Raw genomic sequence first — 25830 nt, forward strand, 5'->3', positions numbered from 1 at the left:
TAAACTCACCAGATAGAGTATTATTGATTGTAGGCTTTCTCCTTTCAGCACTTTGAATAGATTATGCCACTCATTTCTGGCCTGCACAGTTTCTGTTGAAAAATCAGTGTATAGCCATATGGGGTTTCCCTTGTATGTAAATTGTTTGTTTCTGTTTTTATGATTCTCACTTTGTTTAATTTTTGAGATTTTAGTTATTTGTGTCTTGGTGTGGATCTCCTTGGGTTGGTATTGTTTGGGCTCTCTGTGCTTCCTACACCTGGATTTCCCAGCTTAGGGAAATTTTCAACTATTAATTTCTTCAAATAAATTTTCTGCCTCTTTCTGTCTTTCTTCTCCTACTAGGACCCTCTAATACAAGAGTTCATAAGCTTGATGTTGTACAATAAGTCCATAACCTATCCTCATTTTTTAAAAGTGCTTTTTAATGAACATATTCAAACATTGACAGTACTTTACAGTAAACACTCATATATCCATCATATAGAATCTATCTTTAACATTTTACTATACTTGATTTTTCACTGTCTAGTCATGTATCCATTCCTCTGTCCATCCTTCATTCCATTTTAGTTTTTTGAAACATTTCAAAGTAAATTGCAGACAATAACACTTTATCCTAAATACTTTAGCATGCATATCATTAGACCAATTTAGTTTGCAGTTATTTTTCTATTGATATACAACTTAGATGCTATATACTGGACATATTTTTCTTGTGCATTCATTGTATTTTAGTAAATGTGTATATATATAACCCATGTAACCCAAATACCTATTGAGATACAGAACGTTAACATTACCATGAACTTTCCTTTTCTATTACTAAAAGTATAGTTGACATGTTGTGCTATATTAATTTCAGGTGTATGCCATAATGATTCGGCATTTCTATACATTACTCTGTGCTAACCATGATAAGTGTAGTCACCATCTGTCACCATACAATGTTATTATGATATTATTGACTGTATTTGCTATGTTGTACTTTTCATCTCCAGGGCTTATTTATTTTATAATACAAGTATGTACCTCTTAATCCCCTTCACCTATTTTACCCATCTCTGTACCCACCTCTCCTCTGGCAACCATCAGTTTATCCTTTGTACTTAAGTCTGTTTGTTGGATACTAGCTATTTCGACTGGTGTGAGATGATGTCTCATTGTGGTTTTGATTTGCATTTCTCTGATGATTAGTGATGTTTAGTATCTTTTTATTGGACTGTTGACCATCTGTATGTTTTCTTTGAAAAACTATGCATGTTCTCTGCCCATTTTCAAATTGGATTATATGTTGTGTTTTTGTTTTTTTGTTTTATGTCTTTTGGGTTGGTTTTTTTTTTTTTTTTTTTTTTTTTTTTTTGGTATGAGTTGTATGACTTCTTTATATATTTTGGATATCAACCCTTCATTGGATGTATCATTTACAAATATCTTCTCCCATTCAGTTGGGTTGTTTTTTTCATTTTGTTGATGGTTTCCTTCACTGTGCTAGAGCTTTTGATTTTGGTTTAGTCTCACTAGTTTATTTTTGCTTTTGTTTCCCCTGTCTGAGGAGACCTATCTAGTAAAATGTTGCTAAGACTGATGTCAAAGTGTTCACTGCCTCTGTTTTCTTCTAGGAGTTTTATGACTTCATGTCTCACATTTAGATCTTTAATTAATTTTGAGTATATTTTTGTCTAAGAAAGTGGCTCAATTTCAGTCTTTTACATGTAGCTGTCTGGTTTGCCCAATACCATTTGTTGAAGAGGGTATCTTTTTCTCATTGTATATTCTTGCCTCCTTTGTCATAGATCAATTGATCTATGTCATAGATCAATTGATCTATGGGTTTATTTCTGGGTTCTGTATTCTGTTTTATTGATCTGTCTTTTTTTTTATCCAGTAACATACTGTTTTTATTACTATAACTTTGTAGTATATTTTGAAATCTGGGATTTTGATACCTACAGCTTTGTTCTTCTTTATCATGATTGCTTTGCCTATTTGAGGTCCTTTGTGGTTACAGATCAATTTTAGTTGTGTGAAAAATGCTATTGGTATTTTGATAGAGATTGCATTGAATTTGTAGAATGTTTTGGGTGGTATGCATATTTTAACAATATTAATTTAGTTCATTAGCATGGTTTATTTTTCCATTTCTTTGGGTCATCTTCAGTTTTTTTCATCAGTGTCTTATAGTTTTTAGAGTATAGGTCTTTTACTCTCTTGGTTAAATTTATTCTTTTGGGTGTAATTGTTAAGTGGGATTGTTTTCTTAATCTCTTTTTAGGCTATTTCATTATTGATATATAGATATGTAACAGATAGTTGCATATTAACTTTGTATCCTGCAACTTTACTGAATTCATTTATTCTAATAGTTTTTGGTTGAGTCTTTAGGGTTTTCTATATGAAGTGTCATGGCATCTGCAAATAGTGACAGTTTTACTTATTCTTTACCAATTTGGATGCCTTCTTTTTCTTTTTCTTATCTGGTGGATTTAGAACTTCCAGTAGTCTGTTGAATAAAAGTGGTGAAAATTAATATCCTTGTCTTGTTCTTGATCATAAAGGAAATGTTTTCAGGTTTTCACCATACGCGATGGTGTCAGTGGTGGGTTTTTCATATAATGGTCTTTATTATGTTGAGGTATGTTCCCCTCTAAAACCGAATTTTTTTTTAAATCATAAATGGATGCTGTATTTTGTCAAATGCCTTTGCTGTATCTATTGAGATGATCATATGTTTTTTTTTTTCATTCCTCTTGTTAACATGATGTATTACATTGACCGACTTGCAAATATCAAACCATCCTTGTAAACCTGGAATAAATTCTGCTTTATCATATTGAATGATCCTTTTAAAGTATTGTTGAATTTTGTTGAATGATTTTTGCATCTATGTTCAACAGGGATATTGGCCTGTAGTATTCTTTTTGTATTTTTGTCTGGATTTCGTATCAGGGTAATGCTATCGTCATGGAATGTCTTTGGAAGTTTTCCTTTGTCTTATTTTTTTGTAATAGTTTGAGAAGAATAGGTATTCCCTTTTCTTTTTCTTTATTTTTCTTGAGTTGGCATATTTTTTTGATTTTTTAAATTTAAATTCAATTAATTAACATATAATGTGTTACTGGTTTCAGAGGCAGAGTTCAAGGATTCATCAGTCTTGTATAATATAATACCCAGTACTCATTACATCACATGGGGTAACTGGGTGATGGACATTAAGGAGGGCATGGTATTCACTTTTCTGTACTGTTTGGTAGAATTCACCTGTGAAGCCATCTGGTCCTGGACTTTTGTTTGTTGGGAGTTGTTTGATTACCAATTCAATTTTGTTACTAGTAATTGGTCTCTTCAAATTTGCTATTTCTTCCTGATTCAGTTTTGAAAAGTTGTATGTTGCTAGGAATTTATCCATTTTTTAAAATAGGTTGATCAACTTGTTGGCATATAATTTGTCATAGTATTGTCTTCTAATTTTTGTATTTTTGTGGTTTTGGTTGTTATTTCTCTTCCTTTGTTTCTGATTTTATTTCAGTCCTCTCTCCTAATTTTCTTGATGCATCTGGCTAAGGTTTATCAATTTAGTTTATTTTTACAAAGACCCACATCTTGGTTTCATTGATCTTTTCAATTTTTTTCTAGTCTTTATTTCTACCATGATCTATCCTTCCTTCCTTCCTTCTTTTCTTCCTTCCTTCCTTCCTTCCTTCCTTCCTTCCTCTCATTCTCTCTCTCTCTTTCAACCAACTTGGTACTATATTTTTCTTTTGTTTCCTTTAGGTATAAGTTTAGATTTATTTGAGACTTTTCTTGTTTCTTGAGGTAGGCCTGTATCACCATTAACTTCCCTCTTAGAACTGTTTTTCTGTGTCCCAAAGATTTTGGACTATTGTATTTTCATTTGTCTCCATGTATTTTTTGATTTCCTGTTTGATTTATTCATTGATCCATTGTTTTTTTAATTAGCATGTTGTTTTGCCTCCAAGTGTTTCCCCCCCCCACCCCAGTTTTTTTTCCCCCTTGTAATTCATTTCTAGTCTCATACATTGTGGTCAGAAAAGATGCTTGATATTAATTTGAAATTTCTTAAATTTATTGAGACTTTTTCTGTGGCTTAACGTGTGATCTATCCTTCAAAATATTCCGTATCCATATGGAATGCATATTCTCCTGTTTGAAAGGAACCTTCTGTATATATCTGTTAGGTTCATCTGGTCTAATGTATCATTCAAAGCTACTATTTCCTTGTTGATTTTCTGTCTGGATGATTTGTCCAGTGATGTAAGTATGTTATTAAAGTCTCTTACTGTTATTGTATTATGGTCAATTTCTGCCTTTACATCTTTTACTATTTGGTTTATGTATTTAGGTGCTCCTGTAGTGGGTACATAGATACTTAAAATTGTTATAGCATCTTATTGGATTGATCCTTTTATCATTATTTAATGCCCTTCTCTAATGCTACAGTCTTTAGTTTTAAACTCTATTTTGTCTGATATAAGTATTACTGCTTTGGTTTTTAGTTCTTGCATGGGATATATTTTCCCGTCCCTTTATTTTGACTGTGTATGCACCTTCATGTCTGAAGAGAATCTCTTATAGAGAGCATATAGATAGGTCTTGTTTTCTTTTTATCCATTCAGTCATCCATGTCTTTTGATTAAAGCATTTAGTCCATTTACATTTAAAGTAGTTATGGATAAGTATGTACTTATTGTCATTTTGTTACTTGTTTTCTGTTTTTTTTTTTTAAGTTCTTCTCTTTTCCTTTCTTGTTCACTTCCTTTGTATTTTTATGACTCTCTTAAGTGTTACACTTGAATCCTTTCTCTTTATTTTTTGTGTAGTTATTATAGGTTTTTAATTTGGGGTTACCGTTGTGTTCATATATAACATTGTAAGTGTATAACAGCCTATATTAAGTTTGTTGTTGCAAAGTTTGAATACATTCTGAAAGCACAAAATTTTTAGTCTCCCCTCCACATTGAATGTGTATGTTGTATTTTACATGTTTTTATTTTGTATAGCCCTTGATTAATTTTTATAGATATAATTGATTTTACTATTTTTGTGTTTTAATCTCTATTTTATAGGTTATTAATAAGTAATTAGTAAGTAATTAGTCTATCTTTAATAATTACTTGCTTTTACCTATGAAATTTTTCTTTCATAGTTTTCTTATCCTGGTAATGGCCTTTTCTTTCTACTTAAAGAGTTCCCTTCAACATCACTTGCAAGGTTTGTTGAGTGGTGGTGAACTCCTTTAACTTTTGTTTTTCTGGGAAACTCCATCTCTCCTCAATTCTGAATGATAAACTTGCCGGGTAGGGTATTCATTGTTGTAGGTTTTTTCCTTTCAGTACATTGAATATATCATGCCAGTACCTTCTTGCCTGCTAAGTATCTGGTGAAAAATGAGCTGTGAACGTTATAGGGTTTCCCTTGTAGGTAACCGTTTTTTGTTTTTTTGTTTTTTTTTTTTGGGGTTTTTTTCCTCTTCCTAATTTTAAGATTCTCTCTTTATCATTACTTTTTGCCATTTTAATTATTATGTGTATTGGTTTGGACCTTCTTGAGTTTATCTTGTTAGGGTCTCTCTGCTTCCTGGACTTGCATATCTGTTTTCTTCTCCCAGATTAGGGAAGTTTTCAGCTATTTCTTCAAGTAGCTTTTCTGCTTCCTTCTCTCTCTCTTCTCAGATCCCTATAATGGGAATGTTATTACCATTGATGATAATGCAGAGTTCCCTTAACCTCTTCTTATTTTTTATTATTGATCTTCCTTTTTGCTCTTCAGGTTAGTTGCTTTCCATTACCCTGCCTTCCAGGTTGCTGATTCATTCTTCTGCATCCTCTTATCTGCTGTTGATTCCCTTTTCTGTAGTTTTCTTTCTTTCTTTTTTTTTTTTAGTTACCATTTGAAATTTTATTTTTCTTCTGCTTAGCTCAATTCACACTGATTGTGAATAGCTCAAATACCACTTAATCCATTTTCAACGGTTTTCTGTACTTCATAGAATCCACTTGGTCATTTGCAGGTGTCCGCTAATGTATTTGGCATGGAGGAAAAGGACCATTACTTGGGAGAGTGATATTAGCAGAAAATTACTACCTGGATGAGGGGGCATTTCATGCATACGTTTTGAAAGAAAGCTTTGAGGTGTCTTTTCCACATGTAGGAAGTCCTTCTATGAGCTAGTTTTTTCCTAAGACCTTTGTTCTGGAAGGAGAATGGCCTGGGGAGAAACAATATTTGGAAACATGCCGCCGAGTTCCTAGGATCGTGTTCTTGAACCATGGGAGTCTAAGTAACAATTGTACCAGCTACGTTAACCATTCTGTTGTAGCTCACCTGGAGGAATGCTCTATGGAACAAGGAAAAGCTTGGTAGGGTCTGAAATAAGGTGAACAGGGAAAGGACAGTTATGAAAACTTGGGGAATGAATAAAGGATTTTTTTTAAACTAAAGAGATTAAGTGATCAAAGATTATAAGTATGGAGGAAAAAGCCAAGGAGAAATGTGTAGAAGACAAAGAGCTCTATCGTTAAGCGTCAGAAGGGCTGGCAGCTTAGCAAGAGCTGAGAGCCATGCAAGAGGACTCCTGAAATCATTCTGTCATCCCCACATCACCTTCAAGGCTCGGCTGTCGCTGTGGGGGAAACGGAAACCTTGAAATCGATCACATTGGCTACATAGAAGAATCTCTAGACTTCAAACTTGTAAATGTTCCTGTGATGCTCTCCAGCTTTCTTGTCTCTTCGTGGTGGAGCTTGTTTATCTGCCTAGATGTAAAATTGTAAATGATTAACAGGTAGAAACGAAAGGTCTAATTCTTCTGGCCGTTTCCCCAAACAGATACTTTCCCTCCATAGCTGTTATTCTGCTGATTTTCGGCAACTTTCCTTTCAAATCTTTAAGATCAGTCCCTTTGGAAAATGCATTTTTATTCCTTTTCTTTCTTTGGCTCAAAGAAGTGCTGTGTTGTTGCTTGAGGGGGACGCAGCATCTCAGCGTGATGATCACACTCTCTGGAACCTGAGGAGCCAGCAGGCAGCCAGGGCGAAGAGAAAGCCACGCGAAGGTGCTTTCCCATTAATACGAGTTTTTGATACTTTTGTTTTAGGTCTGACACACTTGAAGATGGGTCTGCCCCCAGAATGCTGTACCAATCCTTTTTGTTCAATGCCATCATCCACTGAACAAGAAGTGGACCTTCTCAGATCAGCAAACTTCATACAGTCCTTATCACCTACTCCTCGCCCGCACTCGGCCAAAACCCGGAACCCCCTTTTCTGTAGTTTTCATTTTAGTTATGTATTCTTCTCTTCTGACTGGTTCTTTTAAATATTTTCTATGTCTTTGTTGAAATTCTCACTTATTCATCTGCTCTTCTCTCAAGTGAGGAGTATCTTTATGACTTTTACTTTGAATTCTTGCAGGCATATTGCCTATCTCCATTTCATTTAGCTCTTTTTCCGTGATGTTTGTGTTGTTCTTTCATTGGGGAGATATTCCTCTGTCTCCTCACTTTTTCTAACTCTCTTAGGTAAGTAGGCTACTATTCCTGGTCTAGAATGTAGTTGCCTTATATAGGAGAGATCCTGTCGTGCCCTATAGTGTAATATCCCCTGGTCATCAGAACTAGGCATTCCATCTACTGTGTGGGCTGCATGTGCCCTCCTTTTGTGGCTAAGGTGAGATTGCTGTGGACACACTGGTGGTAGGGGCTGTTCCTCACCTCAGCTAACCCCAGTGATCCACTTTGCTTTCTCTGGCACCACTGGGCAGGATTTGCTTCCTATGCTGTTTAGAGGCCCAGCTTTAGCCACCTGGATTCGCTGGTGGGTGGGGCCAGCACTCACACTAGCCGTCTTCAAGTAGCCTCTGTCACAGCTGCAGGCACAGTGAAGGGCAGGGCTTGATTGCCTGCACAGCCAGCTAAGAGGCCCAGCTCTAGGAACTGCAGGCACACTAGTGTGTGTGGTTATTTCCCCTGCCTTCTCAGGGCAGGAATCACTTTGAGGTGGTGCTGGTCTGGTCTGGCCATGGCTGCCTGCTGGGAGTGGAGGGACAGGACCTTCAAAGCCCAGTGGGTTGGGTGGCTTGGGTTTGCAGTGGTGTGTTGGTGCAGAGCATATGGTGTTGGGGAGGTAGATAAAGATGGTTAGAACCAGCTCCCACAAGTGTTCAGCTCTCTAGGCTGGGGTAGGGCAAGAAAAATGGTGCCCATCAGCACTTTTGTTCCCAGAGAAACTTTCTGCAGATCCCTGCTTTTCAGGCACCCTTTCTAAAATTAGTCAGTAAATCTCCTTCATGTATGCCCTAGGTGTTTTTCAAACTGCTGTTTCTGCGCTGTGTCTCAGGGCAAATTATTTAGTGTGATGACTTTTTTAGGTCAGAGGCTCAGTCTCCTATCACCCTGAGGCTCTTTTGGAGTTAAGACCCACTGACTTTTAATGCTCCTGGAGTTAAGCCCTGCTGATTTTCAAATCCAGACATTAGGGGACTCATCTTTCCAGTGTGAATCCAGGGCTGGGGGTGCCCAGTGTGGGGTCTGGTCCCCTTGCTTCTCAGTGATTATGATGTCCCTCCCATTTGTCAACTCTGGCAGTTTGGTTCTTAACCAAGTGTCTGCCCTTTCTATCCTTCTTGATGGGGCCTTCTCTCCATGACTTAGCTGCGGAAGATCTGTTCTGTCAGTCTTCAGGCCATTATCTGAGTTAGTTGCACAGATGTAGTTGTTGCCTTGGTGTGTCTGTGGGATGAAGTGAGCTCAGGATCCTCTTACTCTGCTATCTTCCCAAATTCCTTTTCTTAATTAAAATTTTTCTTGCAGCTTGGTTGCATTCTAGTATTCTGTCTTCCAGGTCACTGCTCTGTTCTTCTGTATCTTTTAATCTGCTGTTGAGTCTCTCTAGTGTGTTTTTCATTTCAGTCATTTCGTTCTTCAACTCGTTTATATTTTCTATCTTTTGCTGAAGTTCTCACTGAGTTTATCTACTCTTCTTCTCTAAGTCTGGTGAACATCTTTATGACCATTACTTTGAATTCTTTATCAGGTAGCTTATCTCTATTTTGTTTAGTTCTTTTTCTGAAGTTTTGTATTGTTCCTTCATTTGGATCATATTCTTCTTCTCATTTTGTTTCTGTGAATTAGGCAAAATAGCTACTGTTCTCGACATTAAAGGAGTAGCCTTGGAGCACCCCCGTGTCGATGGCATGTATCTGGCAGCTTTGGCCAGCTGCCTGGAGCTATATCAGGTGCAAACCAGTGTTTTGGGGCACTTTGCACTGGAGATCCTCTGGTGGGATGGCTAGAGCTTGGGTGGATATAGGCTGAGGCTTTGCATGCAGGGGCATCCTGGTGGGCTGGGTGGAGCAGAAGCCAGCATGTCCTGAGGTGGCCCATGCCCAGGCTGCCTTGGTGAGATGGCTGGAGCTGTAGCGGGTAAAGGTCAGGGGTGTTAGGGTGTGTGCCACCCAAAGGCAGCTCTGGTGGGATGGTTGAAACTGGAGTGTGTTCCAGCAAGTGGCCGCCTTGAGATGATGGCTGGAACTGGTGTGGGCTGTGGGTCTGGGGCTTTGTGGAGGTGGCCAACTGGTGAAAGCATTTGGGCTGTGCTTTTGCCCTTGCTGTCTGGTGGAGAGGGAACATAAATAGTGGTGCTCACCAGCACCCATGGCCACAGAGAGAGATGCAGTAGTTTTCCCATTGTTGGGCAGAAGCTCTAGGGGTTATAAATGAGTTTCCTTTGCTTATAGTCTAGTTACCCTTTAAATTGCTGCTTTTTTGTTTTGTTTTGTTGTATCTCAGGTTGGGGAAATCTGAGAATGGTCCCTTTAATGCTATTCCTTCCTCCTGCATTTTGTGGTATTGGGTGTGGGATTTCCGTGAGTACCATGTATCTGTCTCTCCTGCTGTTCTCTGTGTGGTTCCTCTATTTGGTCAACTCTTGATCTCCTCTTCAGGTCTGAATAATAACCTTATTAGGTGGAGTATCATTTTTTTATAATAATTTTTTATTATGTTAGTCACCATACAGTACATCCCTGGTTTTTGATGTAAAGTTCCATGATTCATTACTTGCGTGTAACACCCAGTGCACCATGCAATACGTGCCCTCCTTAATACCCATCACCGGCCTATCCCAATCCCCTCCCCCCCTCCCCTCTAAAGCCCTCAGTTTGTTTCCCAGGAGAAGAAAGGGAAGAAGGAAGGTGGGGGGGGGGTAAACAGAAGGGGGAATGAACCATGAGAGACTATGGACTCTGGGAAAGAAACTGGAGTATCATTTTTTTAAAGCTTGTTTTTCCTGTTAGCACTTTGAATATCTCTTGCCTGCCATTTCTGGCCTGCAGAGTTTCTGCTGAGAAATAAGCTGATAGTCTTATGGTGGTTCCCTTATATTTAACTAATTTCTTTTTCCTTGCTTTTACAATTTTTTTATGTTTAGTTTTTGACATTTCTATTATAATGTGCCTTGATGTGGATCTTTTTGGACTTATCTTGTTTGGGACGCTCTAGGCTTCTTGGGCCTGTGTGTCTGTTTCCTTGTTTAGGGTATTTTTCAGCTATTTTATCTTCAAATAAGTTTTCTGCTCCTTTTTTTCTTTTCCTCATGTGACCTTTATAGCATTAATATTAACATGCTTGATGTTATCCAAGAGGTATGTTAAACTATTCCTATTTCCAAAAATATCTTTCTTTTTGCTGTTCAGTTTGGGTGATTTCCAGTACCACGTCTTCCAGATTACTAATCCATTCTTCCTTATCATCGAATCTGCTGTTTATTCCTTTTTCATTTGTTGCTGTAGTCTTCAGATCTGGTTAAGTACCTTTGTATATTTTCTCTTTGTTGAAGTTCTATCTTTATCCATTCTTCTAAATTCAGTAAGCATCTTTGTTGACCATTACTTTGAACTCTATTAGGTAGTTCGCTTATCCCTGCTTCATTCAGTTCTTTTTCTGAATTTTTTTCTTTTTATTTCATTTGGGACACATTGCTCTGTATCTTCATTTTGCCTAACTCTGCTTCTATATATTAGGTAGTTCAGCTGTGTCTGCTGGTCTTGAAGGAGTGGCCTTATGTGGGAGATCCTGGGGCCCCGAAGTGCAATCACCTGTGCACTAGACACAGGTGCTCCAGGGCTGTTCACTCTGTGGGCTGCATGCATTCTCCCATCGCAGTGGTGCCACACTGCTGTGGGTGTATTGCTGTGCAGGAGTGGCCCCCGTGCCAGCTGGCTGTGCGGCTGGCAGCCACTGATGTAGGTGTGCTAATGGGGTTATGCCGGTGCCTAGCCTGGCTGGCTGTGAGGACCTGCTGAGATGCAGGTTGTACAGGGCTCTTAGTGGGGCATGTTCCCTGGCATTAGGAGTCTAGAGGGAGGATTCCAAAATGGCACGTGCCAGTGCTGGCCAGTGTGGCAGAATGAGTGAACAAAAGTGGCTGCTGCCAGTGTCTCTGTCTCCGTGGAGAGCCCCAGCTGTCTCCTGACTCTCTGGCAGGTACTCCAAAATTTGTAAGTGGGTCTCATTCACCTGTGGTGTGTGCACTTTTCAATCTGGTATTTGTACCCTGGTTCCTGGGTTGAGTGAGTCTGTACATGAGCCTTTTTAAGAATAGGTTTTCCTTTCCCTGTAGTTCTATAATTTTCTTGGACATACTCCCTTTTGGTTTTCATAGTTATGGGTTTTGGGGACTCTTCTCTCCTGTGCAGGATGTGAAGGTTAGGGTTCCTGATACAGATCTCAAATATCTTGCTTTTCAGGGAAAAGTTAATAACTTTGAGAACTCTCCTGACCATGGAACACTGTGCCAGGAGTGTGTTTTCTTTAGTGAGACTGTATCTCTGCCTCTTCTACCTGTCTCAGTGGCTTTTTCTTTTTGTGAAGGCTCTGTTCCTAGGTTCCTTTTGTGAAGGACCAGTTTCTAGGTCCCCTTCTGTGGGAATTACTCTAATGTAATTGTTGGTTTTTGTGTCCATTGGAGGAGGTGAGTTCAGGATCTTCCTGTGCTGCCATCTTGAACCCTCCTCCCTCTCAAGAAAGTTATAACAATTAGTTAATAGTTCTATCTTTGGTAACATAAAAAAATCCTGGCTCATACTCCCTGTTACAGGCTATTTCCAGAAAATTACTACTTAAGGTTTAGTTTTTGTATTTAGTGAAGCAAGTTATATTTGTTAGTCTAGGTAAATATGAGTAGGAAGACAGATTGTCGTGTGTGTCTGTGTCCCTGTTTTTCCTGTGGGGTGGAGACAGATGAGCAATGGTGACAGAATTAAAACTCCTACTTTTCCTTATAGAGTCTGTTTCACAATTTTAAGGATGACAATCTAATGATAGGTGTTGACAAGTAGAGCACTCACTCTTCTGATTTCTGTCTTTGGTTGATTAGAGAGAGCTGATTGAAGGTCACGGTCTTAACTTAGTGTCCACTTCCAAAGAGATAGCATAGTTCCTGCTTCATAGAGTCCCTGTGCTTGCTGCTCAGCCTCAGTGACTGCCAATCATGCAACGTATATGAATGGTGCCCCTCGGGGTTATCACGGTGGCAGCCCACACGCAAAACTGTAAATGTGTGTCAATGGCAAAGATCTCTAAACCAGAAATAAAATCCAAGGTCGGTATGTATTTTGTCTTTTTTTTTTTTTTTTTTTTTTAGTCTAAAGGAAGTTCTGAATAGAATATCAACCAAGATTACATCACAAAAACTTTAAATGTATTTACAGGTGAATAAGTTACATAGATCAACTTTGAATATGTTTCTGATGTGCAACTGGTTTACATGCACACAGCTAACACTTGACAGCATTAAGTTGAAGGAGAAAACTTAAGAATGGCTCTTTACATATATGTTACAAATAAAATATGACATTTTTTAAGTTACAAAGTGACAACTCATAGTTTATGATTCTACTTCTGGCTATCCAAATGGATATTAAAATATGCATGCATGACAGGTGAAAAGACTTGGAATTTATAATGTGAATTTCTTTAACTTTTTCCTACAAAATGGCAAAGTTGGTTAAAATTAACACTCATCCTTTTGTAGTATAAATATGCTCATATAAGCAACCTTCTAGTAAAAAGCAGCCAAGACCCTTACAAAAAGGTCTATCTGGACCATATTTGGTGCTAGGGTCCTAATCACAGACTCCTGCAAAGAGATTCAGGGCTTTCAGAAACAGTAGCCTAGCAACATAAGAAAGGTACTTCATAGCAGCTCCTTTTAGATACAGTAATCGTATTCAAATTACAGTGTATATTAAATTGTCCATTTACAATTCCCTTTTTCACATAAACAGGCTGTCAGCTTTTGACCGTCTTAACAGTTTTCAGTGGCCAGCTTCATTCTGCCTGCCCCTTCCTCAGCCCACCAAAAAAAGAAAAAAGAAAAAAAAAATAAAAGGAAAAATAAAAGAATGTACAAGTTTTAGAATATAAAATATTTTTTTAGTGAAGAAAACATTGCACTTTTGCCAATCTAAAATTGTTTCTAGAAAGGAAGGTATTGTTCAGTGTAGTCGGCTTTGGTATGCAATGGAAGTCACTTTCTTCAGTAGTGAGTTGCATCTCCTCAGTAAAATAACACCTTTGTGCCACACAGCATAACAGATGGAGTCTGTCCCAGAATGTTCTATGCTACCTTGGTTCTTATAGTATTGCTACACGTTGGAAGTTCTGTCATCCTGTTTAGAAAAAGTCCTACAGGTAACAAGAGGGAGAACAGTCTGACCAAGCCTTCTGAAGGCTGAAAAGACACTGAATGACATCACCCCAGCATGACAGCACCCCCAGCTTGGAACCCATGGGGGATGGGAGGCTCCTGTCAGAGACTAGTGCCAGAAACACTGGAGTCTGGAAGAAAAGTAGTGAGGACTCGGTAACTCTGGGCCCTGCGAATCATGTCCCGGATCTCCATGTTCAGCTCCATCAGCTTGGTGCAGATTTCGGTCAGGCTCTGGTTAGACCCCACCAATGCATAAGTACCCGTTTGTCCCAGAGTTTGATGGCGGAAATAAATATTCAGTAGTGTCTGGACCTCATCATCAGAACTGCTTCCAAAGATGTCATTGGGCCACAGACTTCTGCAGTCAAAAAACAGCATAGGTTAGAGGCACTATTTGTTACAAAGTTGAAAGGTTATGAGCCTTTGTAGTATAAGAGTATTACTTTAAAAAAAACCTAGCTTTGAGGTGTAACTGACATACTACTATACAATTTAACCATCTGAAGGATACAACACAGTGGCTTTTAGTATATTCAGTTTTGCAAACATCACCATAACTGATTGTGGAATGTTACTGGTTCTGATGAAACTATCTAAAGCTTCTAACTCTCAGAACAGAATTTGATAATCATAAAACATTTATTTGCTATAGCATTCTGGTTCCAATGAATTTAACTATACTATCAAAACGGAGGGGGGAAGAGGATACCTTCAAATAATAGTTTTCAAAGTATACCCCAACATAATTTGAAGGGTTTCAACATTACAGGGATGACAAAAGACCAGAAGTAACACCTATACTTTATACGTATAAGTTCTGAAATCTGATATAGCTGGCGTGGTGATGGTAAAGATCTGAGAAGGATGTGTATAAAATATCTAGATGTCCCGTCTGTAGTGATTCAGTCCCCGATCATGACAAAGCAACTATCAGGCATGCATTTCCTTTCACCGTTTCTAAAAGAACCAGTAGAGTTACCTGCATTCCCTGATTTGCCGTAAAGCCTTGCCAAGTTCATTGTTCTTCAGGCACTCCAGCATGGACTGGATGGCTGCTTCGGTGGATGTGAAGGTGGGCTCAGACCATGCACCCTCTATATAGAGAGGGTCAGCTGCAATGGCCGCGGTGGCCTCCTTCAGGTTTTTCTTTAAGTCACTCAGTTCCCTGGACATATTTAGCAGCTGTTAAAAAAATTATTTTTTACCATATTTAGTTGCAGGTTAGATTTTGCATCCTCAAGAGAGAAAATTTTCATTTCTCTGGTCTGGTTAAGCATAAGCTTAATATCTTGGTAAACTAAAATTGAACAAATAAAACTACTACCTCGTATGTGTAGGGGGTTATATACATTGCATAACTTCCTGTATCAACCACTGGGATACTCTCCTTAGATGAGAGGTTAACATCTCCTTTAAAATGTTTTCTAGAAGGGCATATCCAGAGTTAAAATGCATAAGACAACAGGCTTGGGTAGAGCTGGGTTCAAATGCCAAATCTGTACCGTATTGTGGGACCGTAGTCAATAGACTTTTATGTGCTTCAGTTTTCTCATCTGTGAGACTGAAGACGTTACCGACCTCACAGGTAACTTTAAAGACGAGATGATGTATATAAAATGCTTAGTACAGTTGGGCACATAAATGCTTAATAAGTGTAATCATGAACATGGATCCTCTTTGAAAAATAACTTTTTCTCATTATTTGTATGCCATGGGAAGACATGAAAGATATAATTTGAGGAAGAGGAAAAAATCTCAAGGTAATGTTAGTATTCATGTTACAGAGCTAAGAGGTATTTTACCTCAAAATTACTGGTACCAAAAGATAAATCATAAAAAGATAACCTATGTCACTTTTTAGTGCCCCCCAAATACACTATGGAAGTCAACTGTTTTGCAGTTTGATCTCAGGAGCATTTTTAAAAGTTGCTGTGCATTTAAAGATTTGTTTTCTTTTATAAGCTAAGTTGGCGAGGTCTGTTTTCTTTGGAAAGTTGATCTGCCGAACATCTTCATCTTTCCTCAGTCCCAGCTAGCTCACTGGACCATGTATAGAACCAAAGCCCTCCAGAGTTGTCTTCACACAGGTGACTATTAAATACAACCTCCTATTCCAGTACCAGTTTTAGAATTTACTGAGGGAATCCTTTTAAGTAAGGTATTAGAGGAGGAGCTTGGGAAGGCAGCAGAGAAAGGAGGACCCAGAGCTCACCTCCTCCCATGGACACACTGAGGCTACAACTACATATAATGCAGCTCCCTCTGGAAACAACCTTAGGACCAGCAGAACAATTCTTCCACAGCTAAAGAAAGATATAAAGAAAAGCCACATCGATAAGGGTAGGAGGGGCAGAGAACCAAACTGCGGGTGTGACAATCCATAAGGAGGAGGGATATCACAGGTTCGGAGATCTTTCCTGAGGAGTGAGGGGATCAAGCCCCACATCAGCACCCCTTGTCTTGGGGATCTGCCTGGGGAAGATGAGCCCCTAGAACATCTGGCTTTGAAAATCAGTGAGGCTCCAGAAGAGTGGAGACTCTGCTTTTATATCAATCACTCCAAGACTCATTAGAGGCAGTAGTATGAAAAGCACCTGGGTTATATATGAAGAAAAATATACTATTAATTAGTATATTATTACAGTTAAGGTCATTCATGGCATTTTTCCCCCCACTGAAGCCATTTTTTTTTCAATAAAGCCACTTTACTCCTTTAAAAAAATAAAAATTAGTTTCTTTTTCAGATATAAATATTTTTTTATTGGTTATGAAAAGAAACATTTTAATTGGGCTGGGGAAAGAAAAACTATTTGCAAATATGTAATAAAAGAGTTTTTTAAAACGTGGAAAAAAGATTTATGGACTAATTTTAGGGCATGTGTCAGATAGGCAGGAATTTTCTCTGGGAATAGAAGTGTTGGCAGCCAACATTTTTCTTCTTCTCCTTAAGTCTGGCGGGCCTGATGCTGGTGGTAGCCTGTTCTGACATCTCCATCTAATTTCCTAGCACTGCTTGCCCCACCCTGGCAGATATCCCTCCTGCCACATGGGGCAGGTGACTCAGCCAGGTGACTCAGCCAGCCTAGCTGGGGTCAGCCCTGCTCACCAACATGACTCACCAGCAGTCATGGCCCAGTCACAGAAGGAAGGCACATACATCCCACACAGGGGACACTCCTGGAGTGCCTGGATCTGGTGACCAGGGGAATGCACTACAGGGCTCCACAGGACACCTTTCACAAAAGGCCACTACTTTCAAGACATAATACACTGAAACAGAGGTAGACCAAATGAGGGAAGAGGGGAATATGTTTCAAATGAAAGAACAAGATAAAACCTCAGAAAAAGTACTAAACAAAACAGTTAAGAGTTCAAAGTAGTGGTCATATTCACTAGAGCTGAATAGATGAACTCAGTGAGAATTTCAACTCACGAGAGTTGATTAGATGAACTTATGAGAATTTCAACAAAGAGAAAATATAAACAAGAACCAGAGTGGGAGAATACAGTAACTGAAATGACAAATACAATGGAGGGAATTAAAAGTAATTAGAGATGCAGAAGAATGGGTCAGTGATCTGGAAGACCCAGAAATGGAGAGCACCCAAGCTGAACAGCAAAAAGAAAACTGAATTTTAAAAAACGAGAATAAGTTAAGGGACCTTTAGACAACATCAGTTTTACTAACATTTATAGGGGTCAGAAGTAGGAGAGAGAGAGAAGGGGACAGATAACTTTATAGACAGAATAGCAGAAAAATTCCCTAACCTGGAGAATGAGACATCCAGGTCCAGAAAGTACAGAGAGCCTCTCACAAGATGAACCCAAGGGAGATCACATAATACTTAAAATGTCGAAAATTAAAGAGAGAATCTTAAAAGCAGCAATAGGGAAGCAATTAGTTACACAGGAGGGAAGCCTCATAAGGCTATAAGCTGATTTCTTAGCAGAAACTTTGAATGTATCGTGCCACTCCCTTTTATCCTACAAAGTACTGAAAGGAAAAAAGTCTACAACCAAGAATACCCTGCTTAGGAAGCTTATCACTTAGAATTGAGGGAGAGAGAGAGTTTCCCAGACAAAAGAGTTTATCACCAGTAAACCAGACTTACAAGAAATGTTAAAGAGACTTCTTTAAGCAAGGAAGAACCCATAACTAGAAGAAATTATGAGAGGAAAAATTTCACTGGTAAACATACTAAAGATAGTAGTAGATCAGTCACTTAAAAAGCTAAAAGAAAGATGGCTCCATTATATCTACAAGTCTTCAAGACTGAATCAGGAATAGAAAATCTGAACAGACCGATTACTAGTAATGAAATTAAGTAATCCAAAAATTCCCAACAAAAAATCCAGGACCAGATGGCTTCATGGGTGACTTCCACCAAATGCGTAAAAAATAGCTAATACCTATCCTTCTCCAAGTATTCCAAAAATTGAAGAGGAAGGAATGCTTCTAAACTCATTGTGCAAGGCCAGTATTATCCAGATATCAAAACCAGACAAGCACAGTACAGAAAAAAGATTAAAGGCCAATACTCCTGAATAATATAAATGTAAAAATTGTCAACAAAACATTAGTAAACAGAGTTCAACAATATATTACAAGGGTCATTTACCATGACCGAGGGGATTTTTTTCAGGGCTGCAGGGATGGTTCAATATCTACAAATCAATGTGATAAGCCATATTAAAAGATGAAAGATAAAAATTAGGATAATCTCAATAGCTTAAAAAAAAAGCATTTGACAAAATTCAGCATCCATTCATTAAACTCAACAAAGTGGGTATAGAGGGAACACACATCAACATAATAGAGGTCACATATGACATACCTGTAGCTAATATCATACTCAACAGGGAAAAGCTCAAAGCTTTTCCATCAGGAACAAGCTAAGGATGGCCTTGCCACTTTTATTCAACGTAGAACTGGAAGTCCTAGCCACAGCATTCGGACAAAAAAAAAAAAAAAAAAAAGAAAGAAAGAAAGAAAGAAAGAAAAGGCTTCCATATTGGTAAGGAAGACACTAAACTGTCACTCTTTGCAGATGACATGATACTATACATAGAAAACTCTAAAGACTACAAAAAACTGTTAGAACTAATAAATGAATTCAGTGAAGTTGCAGGATACAAAATTAATATACAGAAATCTGTTACATTTCTGTACACTAATAGGAAACTATCAGAAAGAGAAAGTAAGGAAACAACCCTATTTACAATTCCATCAAAAAGAATAGAATACCTAGGAATAAATGTATAAAAGATCTACACTCTGATAACTGTAGGACATTGACGAAAGAAACTGAAGAGGACAAAAACAAATGGAAAGATATACATTTCACGAATTGTAAGAATTAATACTTTAAAAATGTCAATACTATCCAAAGCAATCTATAGCTCAGTGCAATTCCTGTCAAAATACCACTGGCATTTTTCATAGAACTGGAACAAATAATCCCAACATTTGTGGAGAACCACAGAAGAGCCCCAGTAGCCAAAGCAATTCTGAGAGAGAAAGACAAAGCTGGAGATACCCCAATCCCAGAGTTCAAACTATACTACAAAGCTAAAATAGTAATAAAAGCAGTAGGTACTGGAACAAGACACATAGATGCTTGGAACAGAACAGAGGGCCTACAAATAAACCCATACTTACACAACTAATTATTACAGGCACAAATATATGATAGAGAAGAAAAGAATCTTTTCACAAAATAGTGTTTGAAAAATTAGACCACTTTCTTATGCCACGTACAAAAATAAAGATTTACATGTAAGTCCTGAAACCATAAAACTCCTAAAAGAAAACATAGGCAGTAAACTCTTGGGCACTGGTCTTTTCAATATTTTTTTGGATAGGTCTCTTCAGGCAAGGGCAAACAAAACAAAAGTAAACAAATGGGACTACATGAAACTAAAAAGTTTTTGCACAGCAAAGGAAACCATTAAAAAATGAAAAAGCAACCTATTAAATGAGAGAAGATATTTGTAAAGATGTATCTTATAGTTAATCTCCAAAATATGTAAAGACTCATACAATGTGATGAAAAAAAACGGGCAGAGGATCTGAATAGACATTTTTCCAAAGAAGATCTACAGATGGCCAACAGTCCAATGAAAAAATGCTCAACATCACTCATCATCAGGGAAAATGCAAATTGAAACCACAATGTGATACTACCTCATGGCAGTCAGAATGGCTAATATCAAAGATAAGAAAGAACAAGTCAGTTTCATTGACCTTTTGTGCTAAATCTTCCATTCATTTTCTGTCCCCTCTCGATACCTAGCCCTTCTGTCCTGGTTGAAACCATCATCCTTGTCTGAGCTATTTCAGCAGCCTAGTGACCAGTACCCTGTCTTCAGCCTACATGTCATCAAATCCACCCTCCACATCCCTGCCATAAAAATCTAACTAAAACATTCCCAGGCAAGGCATCTTCCATTATCTAACCCTTACCTGTCTCTTGTGCCTGATTATTCTGTCACTTCTTTTTGGTTTGCATTTCATATTCTAGCAATACTAAATTGCTTGTACTTGGGGCACTGGGTGGCTCAGTTGGTTAAGTGTCCAACTCTTGGTTTTGGTTCAGGTCATGATCTCAGGGTTCTGGGATGAAGGCCCATGCTCAGGATGGAGTCTGCTTCTCCCCCCCCTACCCCCGCTCATGCTCTCACACTCTCTCTAAAATAAATAAAATCTTAAAAATCTAAGTTGCTTGTACTTCCTTTTTTAAAAAAAATATTTATTTATTTATTTGAGAGAGAGAGAGAGAGAGAGAGAGAAGCAGACTCCCCACTGAGCAGGGAGCCCAACACAGGGCTTGATCCTGGGATCATGGCCTGAGCTGAAGGCAGACACTTAACCAACTGAGCCACCCAGGCGCCCCTGTAGTTCTCTTTCTTACCACTTTATGCTCATGCTGCAGCTGCTTAATGGAACATTTCTCTTTAGCCCTCACTTCATCTAACTCCAGCTCATTCTTTAAGAATCAGCTCAGGTGTTGTGATTTCCTCCAGAAAGCTTTCCTATTTCAACCTCCTCACCTCCAGCTGAATTAGATGCTTGCCCTTTGTGATTCCATAATATCCAGTGTACCGTTATTTCACTTACTATGTTGCAGTAGTATTTCTTCACTTCTAGGAAAATTTTGGCTCACTTGGAAGTAGTATGTTTGTTACTTTACTTTTAAAAATATTAAAGCATCCTAATGCTAAGCAGGACAGGGCAACTGAAGAGAATCAAATGTCATGTAGATATTTCCTTCTTATCTGAATGTAAGGGCAAGTACGAAAAGGTAAACATGAAGAAGAAAATACATAACACAGGAACTTTTTCAAATAAGGATGTCCAGAACCAGGGCCAGGATCAGAGTGGGCCAGGTGAGGCCTCTCGGTATAGCATTAGGGAGGCACTCACTCCCAGGGCTGTCCTTAAATTTTGTGCCTAGGCTAGTCACTTGCTTTACCCTAGTCCTGGCACTGCCAACCGAGAATAGAAGGAAAGACAACACATAGTTAAGTCTTGTGTTTGAGCAAATCAGTTGTGTGGGAATACAATCACTTGGACAGTTATAAATGGGATGGGGGAGGAGAACAAAGGGATGGTTTTCATGGTAGGACTTGGGGTCGGGAGGTGTGTGGCTCACCTCTGGCATGGAGCTGACTTCGTGCACCTGGCCGATGAGCTTACAGTAGGACTGAAAAAGCAGCAGCAGCTGGAAGTGCAGCTTATATAATCTCTGACACAGTTCCAATTGCTAAAGAGAGAGTGTGCATGGGAAGAAACAGTTATTAAAGATCATTTGTGTATCCCAAGTGAAATCTCGGTGGAGAAAAACATTGTTTTTTATATCAAGGAAACATAACTAGCTGTTCTTATTCCAGATGAAACAGAACAACAAAATCCAGTCAATAAATATCAGTGAGAACTTCACAGTGTAAGATAGAATAGCTTCTGGAAGATGACTAATTAGGAGGAATAGCTATAAAGGGCCTCAGAGAATCACCACATTTTCATTATGTTTGCCAATTAAATATCTACACCTCATAGCTGTGGTCATCTTAATTGCAGTTGTCTTAATTTTTATAAGGTAAAATTGTTTTAAAAAGCAAAAAAAATTATTAAAACTATATTCGAAAGGCAAAGCATTAAGTCATTCTAGGTGTCAAATTTATTAATGCGGCAATTTGGGAGGTTACTCCATGTGAGGATTCTGGCTGCCATTTAGAGTGCACTCATCTTGAAGTCTGTGTAAACACAACAGTCGTACGATCCTCTGAGGTGTTGTATCAGTTTTAGGGACAGTGCTTCTACTCAGTGCTCAGTAAATATTTGTTGAATTACAGAGAGAAAAAAAGGGGCTACAGTGCTAACAGAAAGGAGACATTAAGGGAACATTCAAAACTTTCTTATGGAAAGAACATTGAAAAGGAGTCCTACAAAATGGCCCCTGAGCCCTATAGATACCTCTAGAATTTAAAATGTTTTCATTATATGGCTTACGTATCCTATGAGGGAAAAATAAATCTTGAGTAATTCCAGCACCAGTGATCATACTACTCTTTGAGCTGTATCTGCTTGTAATGGGCTCTGCACGTTGCCTGTTTAAGAATGAGTTAGCTCCTAGGTGGTGGATGGGAATTCCGTGGAAGGAAAGGAGCAGCCTTCACGAGATAGAATTTCATGGCTCAGCAGTCACCAGAAAAGTGGGTTAAATATGTGGCGTCAATGAAACGTGTCACTGTTCAGTTTTCAAATGTGGTTAAGTAAGGATAAATAGGGCCTTTCTTTTGCTAATGGACTATAAAGAACTCAGCTTAGAATTGAGAGCTTCTGAGGTCCCTTAAAATTTTTCTCCCAAATCAGTTTAGGGAGAGAAATTACAAGCATTTAAATTAGGCTTTAGGAAGAATATCCTATTAATAGTGTTAATAGAATTTTGATCCTAATTGTTAAAAGTTACCAAAGTCCATGCTAAGGCTATGCTCAATGAAGTTCTCTTTCTCTTGTCCTTTCCCTGGCTCCTGGGGGTGGGGGTGGGCGTATAACAATTCTAGATTTAGATTTAGATTGATTTGATCTCTCAATGTTGATACCAAACATAAGCTTAAAGAAGTAGCTACACTCATTATTTAACCCAAACTAGATTTTTGGTTGTTTTAGTAAAGCATTTTATTTTTTTGATCATTGAAACCTTTCTTTAGGGAAATCTCTTAAAATCTGGTTATAAAAGATAACTGCCAGAGACTTGCAGATAAATAAAAAAGTCTTGTTTAAAAACATAACATTACCTTTACAGATTTAGGGTGAAACCTAGCTATGAAAACTGACCTTTGTTATGTGTTGGATAATGATGGGTATTACTCAAAATATCCCACTGATAGTATAAGAACTCATAGCAACTTAAGTTTCTACTTTGGGACAGAAGCAGCCCAGAATGCTACTAATTCACTGCATGTCTCAGTCTACCAAATAAAATGAAACGCAAAGGGGAAAACATGCTAAGAGCTATAATAGTAACAGTAAAAATAAGATTTGTTATGGGTCCATGCCTAAAATGGACAAAGAGTATGAAAGAAAGTTAACTTACTGCAAGAGATTCCATTTGCTACACAGCAAGCATGGCACAGGAAACAAAGGAAAGGAGAGAAAGTACAGGGTCAGTGTAATGCATGCAACGGAAAGCATGGCCCTCTTCCAAGAGCAGAACCGTCAGCAGTATTAGCATTGCTTGCCCAAACTCGATAAATGGTTGCACGTCTTGTACCCATTCAACATGCACAGCGGTCCAGTTAAAAAGAAGCTTGAATGGGAAACATGTCACTGAAAAATATAATTGGTAATAGTTTAGAGACTCTGATTAATTGGTTTAGGTTTTGTCAGTCTTGGAGACCAGAAGTCAAAATTTTTATTGCTTGAAGCTTTTAGTGTTTAACTGTGAATAATATGTGAACGGAGTAAAACTGAGGAGACCAACTGAATGATCTAGAAAGAACTGTAGCCCAGACAAATTATACTATTGCTACCAGTTAGTTAAGGCAGAGTCTTCAATCCTATTTGCTAAACTATGACTAATTAACATAGAATATAATTAACAATCTAAGTGGCATTTGCTTTAGAGTTAGATTGCCTTCCTTGTTAAGAATATTTTATAGGACTGCGAAATATAGTCATTTCAAAGGACTAAACCTAATCTGTATAGTCCCAAACAAGTGTGAGATATGACAAGTAATTTTCTTGTATTTCATTTGTAATAATTTTGTTTTCAATTTCTAAAAGTAATCTAGAACTGCTGGGTAGTTTAGAATAATATAAATTTGTAACTGAGCCATGTTCAATTCTGGCTTCCATTTTTTGATGTCATCGTATCATAACCACAGACTTGGCTTTAAGGAAAGTGTGGATGTGTTGGAAAGATGATCCGAGTCTGACAGAATGTTAAAATCAATTTGGCCATTCCTAATTATGGATCAACATATCTGGTTCTGGATTTTCAAAATATTTAAAAACATATCTAAGTTAGTTTCTATTCCTTGATAGGAAAAACCACTTATTTTAAAGCTCTTTCTAAAAAAAAAAACTCTCTCGGTTATTATCAGTTTAATGTATTATACTTAATATAAGGTACACTACACACAAAACTATCAAATTATTTATTAGTATCTTCAAACATAAAGCCCCACCACTGCCAACCCCCCCCCCCCCCCCCGACAGTCTCTTCCTGCCTCACCTCTTACCAATATCCTATGAGTTGGGCACACTGATGACTACTCTATTATGTTTATTGAATAGTTTTTTGGACCTTGGCCGTGATTATCTTTAAGCTTTGAAAGATAAATACATTGAAGCCTGTGATGCAGATTACACAGCCTGAGGTATTTTCAAGAAAACTTTATGCCTAGATGTTTTTATAACCAAACCTTAAGTACTGAAAAGACCGCTATCTTTCTACTGTTTTCCAAAACAAGGTTGTAATCCAAGAAGATCATCAAATCAGTTAAAGCGGAAGGCCCTCTGTTCAATAAAGGCAAATGAGACTCTGTGACTCCAGCTTGGTGCCGAGGAATTTCATTGTCCATGAATTCCTCCCACTCAGCTCTCAAGGCACAAAACTGTATTTCTTGGGGGAGGGCCAACCCGGCACACCAGTTCTCAATACCCTTCTTAAATGCTCCTTTTTAGGTAGGTTGGTGCAAGCCGCCTCACTTTTTATTATCTCAGAATCCTTTCCCAGGCCACAGGCTGCGGCCTCGTTTGCCTTTCGAGCTCCCAAGAAGATAGTGAAAAATGCCTTTCTAGGGGGTGATTTTATGGAAAATGTTGAAACCTTTTATCCCTCCTGTGCTAATGTTTTCCTGTATCCAGGTTTTCAGAATAATCCCTTCATAAGTCTTTATGAACGTGTTTATGTTTTGGTGACTTAAGATTCTTTGGAAAATGTTATGGGAATGGCACTGTTTTATTTGGTCAGAAGGAGTTTCTTCTTCAAGCCCTGTTCCTGCACGCCTCATATAACTTGATCCATAAATTGGATTTAGAGGTATATTTTCTCAAAACAAGAAAAAAAAATCAAGAAACCAAGATGTTAAAAACTGATCACAGACAGGGTGATTTAAAAGCCCAGAATAATCTAATTTTTGTTCGTTAACAGTAGCATAGCCATTCCTGTTTCTCTGTATTCTGCTCTGAAGTGAGTTCTATGCTTACGACATGAGCCAGTCCGGTAACGATCTGAGAGACGTTCACCATGACAGAAGATGAGCCATCGTGTGCTGTAACAGCTATTATTTTCATCATAGTTAATCTCTGAAAGCCACTGGCTTGCATTAAGTGGGATAAAATGTAGACGAGCTAGCCTAAGGTCGCAGCTTCCTGACTCCAGGATAGAGATGCATCTGGTCTGCTAAGGAGGCATAAGCAGCATGCGCTCGCCTGTCGCTAAAATCACTTGGCGCTGGCTCACTGATGACTGTCATATTATGTGTGCTGAGTAGTTTTTTGGACCTTGGCCATGGATATCTTTCAAAGCTTTGAATGACAAATACCTTTAAGCCTATGATACAGATTACACAGCCCGAGGTATTTACTACTTTT

At 38.3% G+C, this 25830-nt stretch overlaps 2 protein-coding genes across 8 annotated transcripts in view; one reads left to right on the forward strand and one right to left on the reverse strand.

Annotated features, from left to right (window-relative positions):
* ZAR1L (zygote arrest 1 like) overlaps positions 1-25830 on the forward strand; it is a 63672-nt gene that overhangs the window by 23255 nt on the left and 14587 nt on the right. The window lies entirely within an intron of this gene.
* Positions 12630-25830, reverse strand: part of FRY (FRY microtubule binding protein) — a 429999-nt gene continuing 416798 nt past the window's right edge. For 3 of the 6 annotated variants that reach the window (XM_048215639.2, XM_057309296.1, XM_057309298.1), the window contains 4 exons: positions 23327-23344; positions 21383-21493; positions 14710-14912; positions 12630-14088 (listed from right to left, as the gene is read on the reverse strand). In XM_048215639.2, coding sequence (XP_048071596.2) covers positions 13830-14088; positions 14710-14912; positions 21383-21493; positions 23327-23344 — 591 coding nt within the window. In that variant the 3' untranslated portion in view covers positions 12630-13829. The remainder of the gene's footprint in view (positions 14089-14709; positions 14913-21382; positions 21494-23326; positions 23345-25830) is intronic. The other 3 variants (XM_048215641.2, XM_048215646.2, XM_048215644.2) reach the window with 2 other exon arrangements.

The sequence above is a fragment of the Ursus arctos genome, unplaced genomic scaffold (genome assembly GCF_023065955.2).
Source record: "Ursus arctos isolate Adak ecotype North America unplaced genomic scaffold, UrsArc2.0 scaffold_10, whole genome shotgun sequence".
NCBI classification, from domain to species: Eukaryota; Metazoa; Chordata; class Mammalia; order Carnivora; family Ursidae; genus Ursus; species Ursus arctos.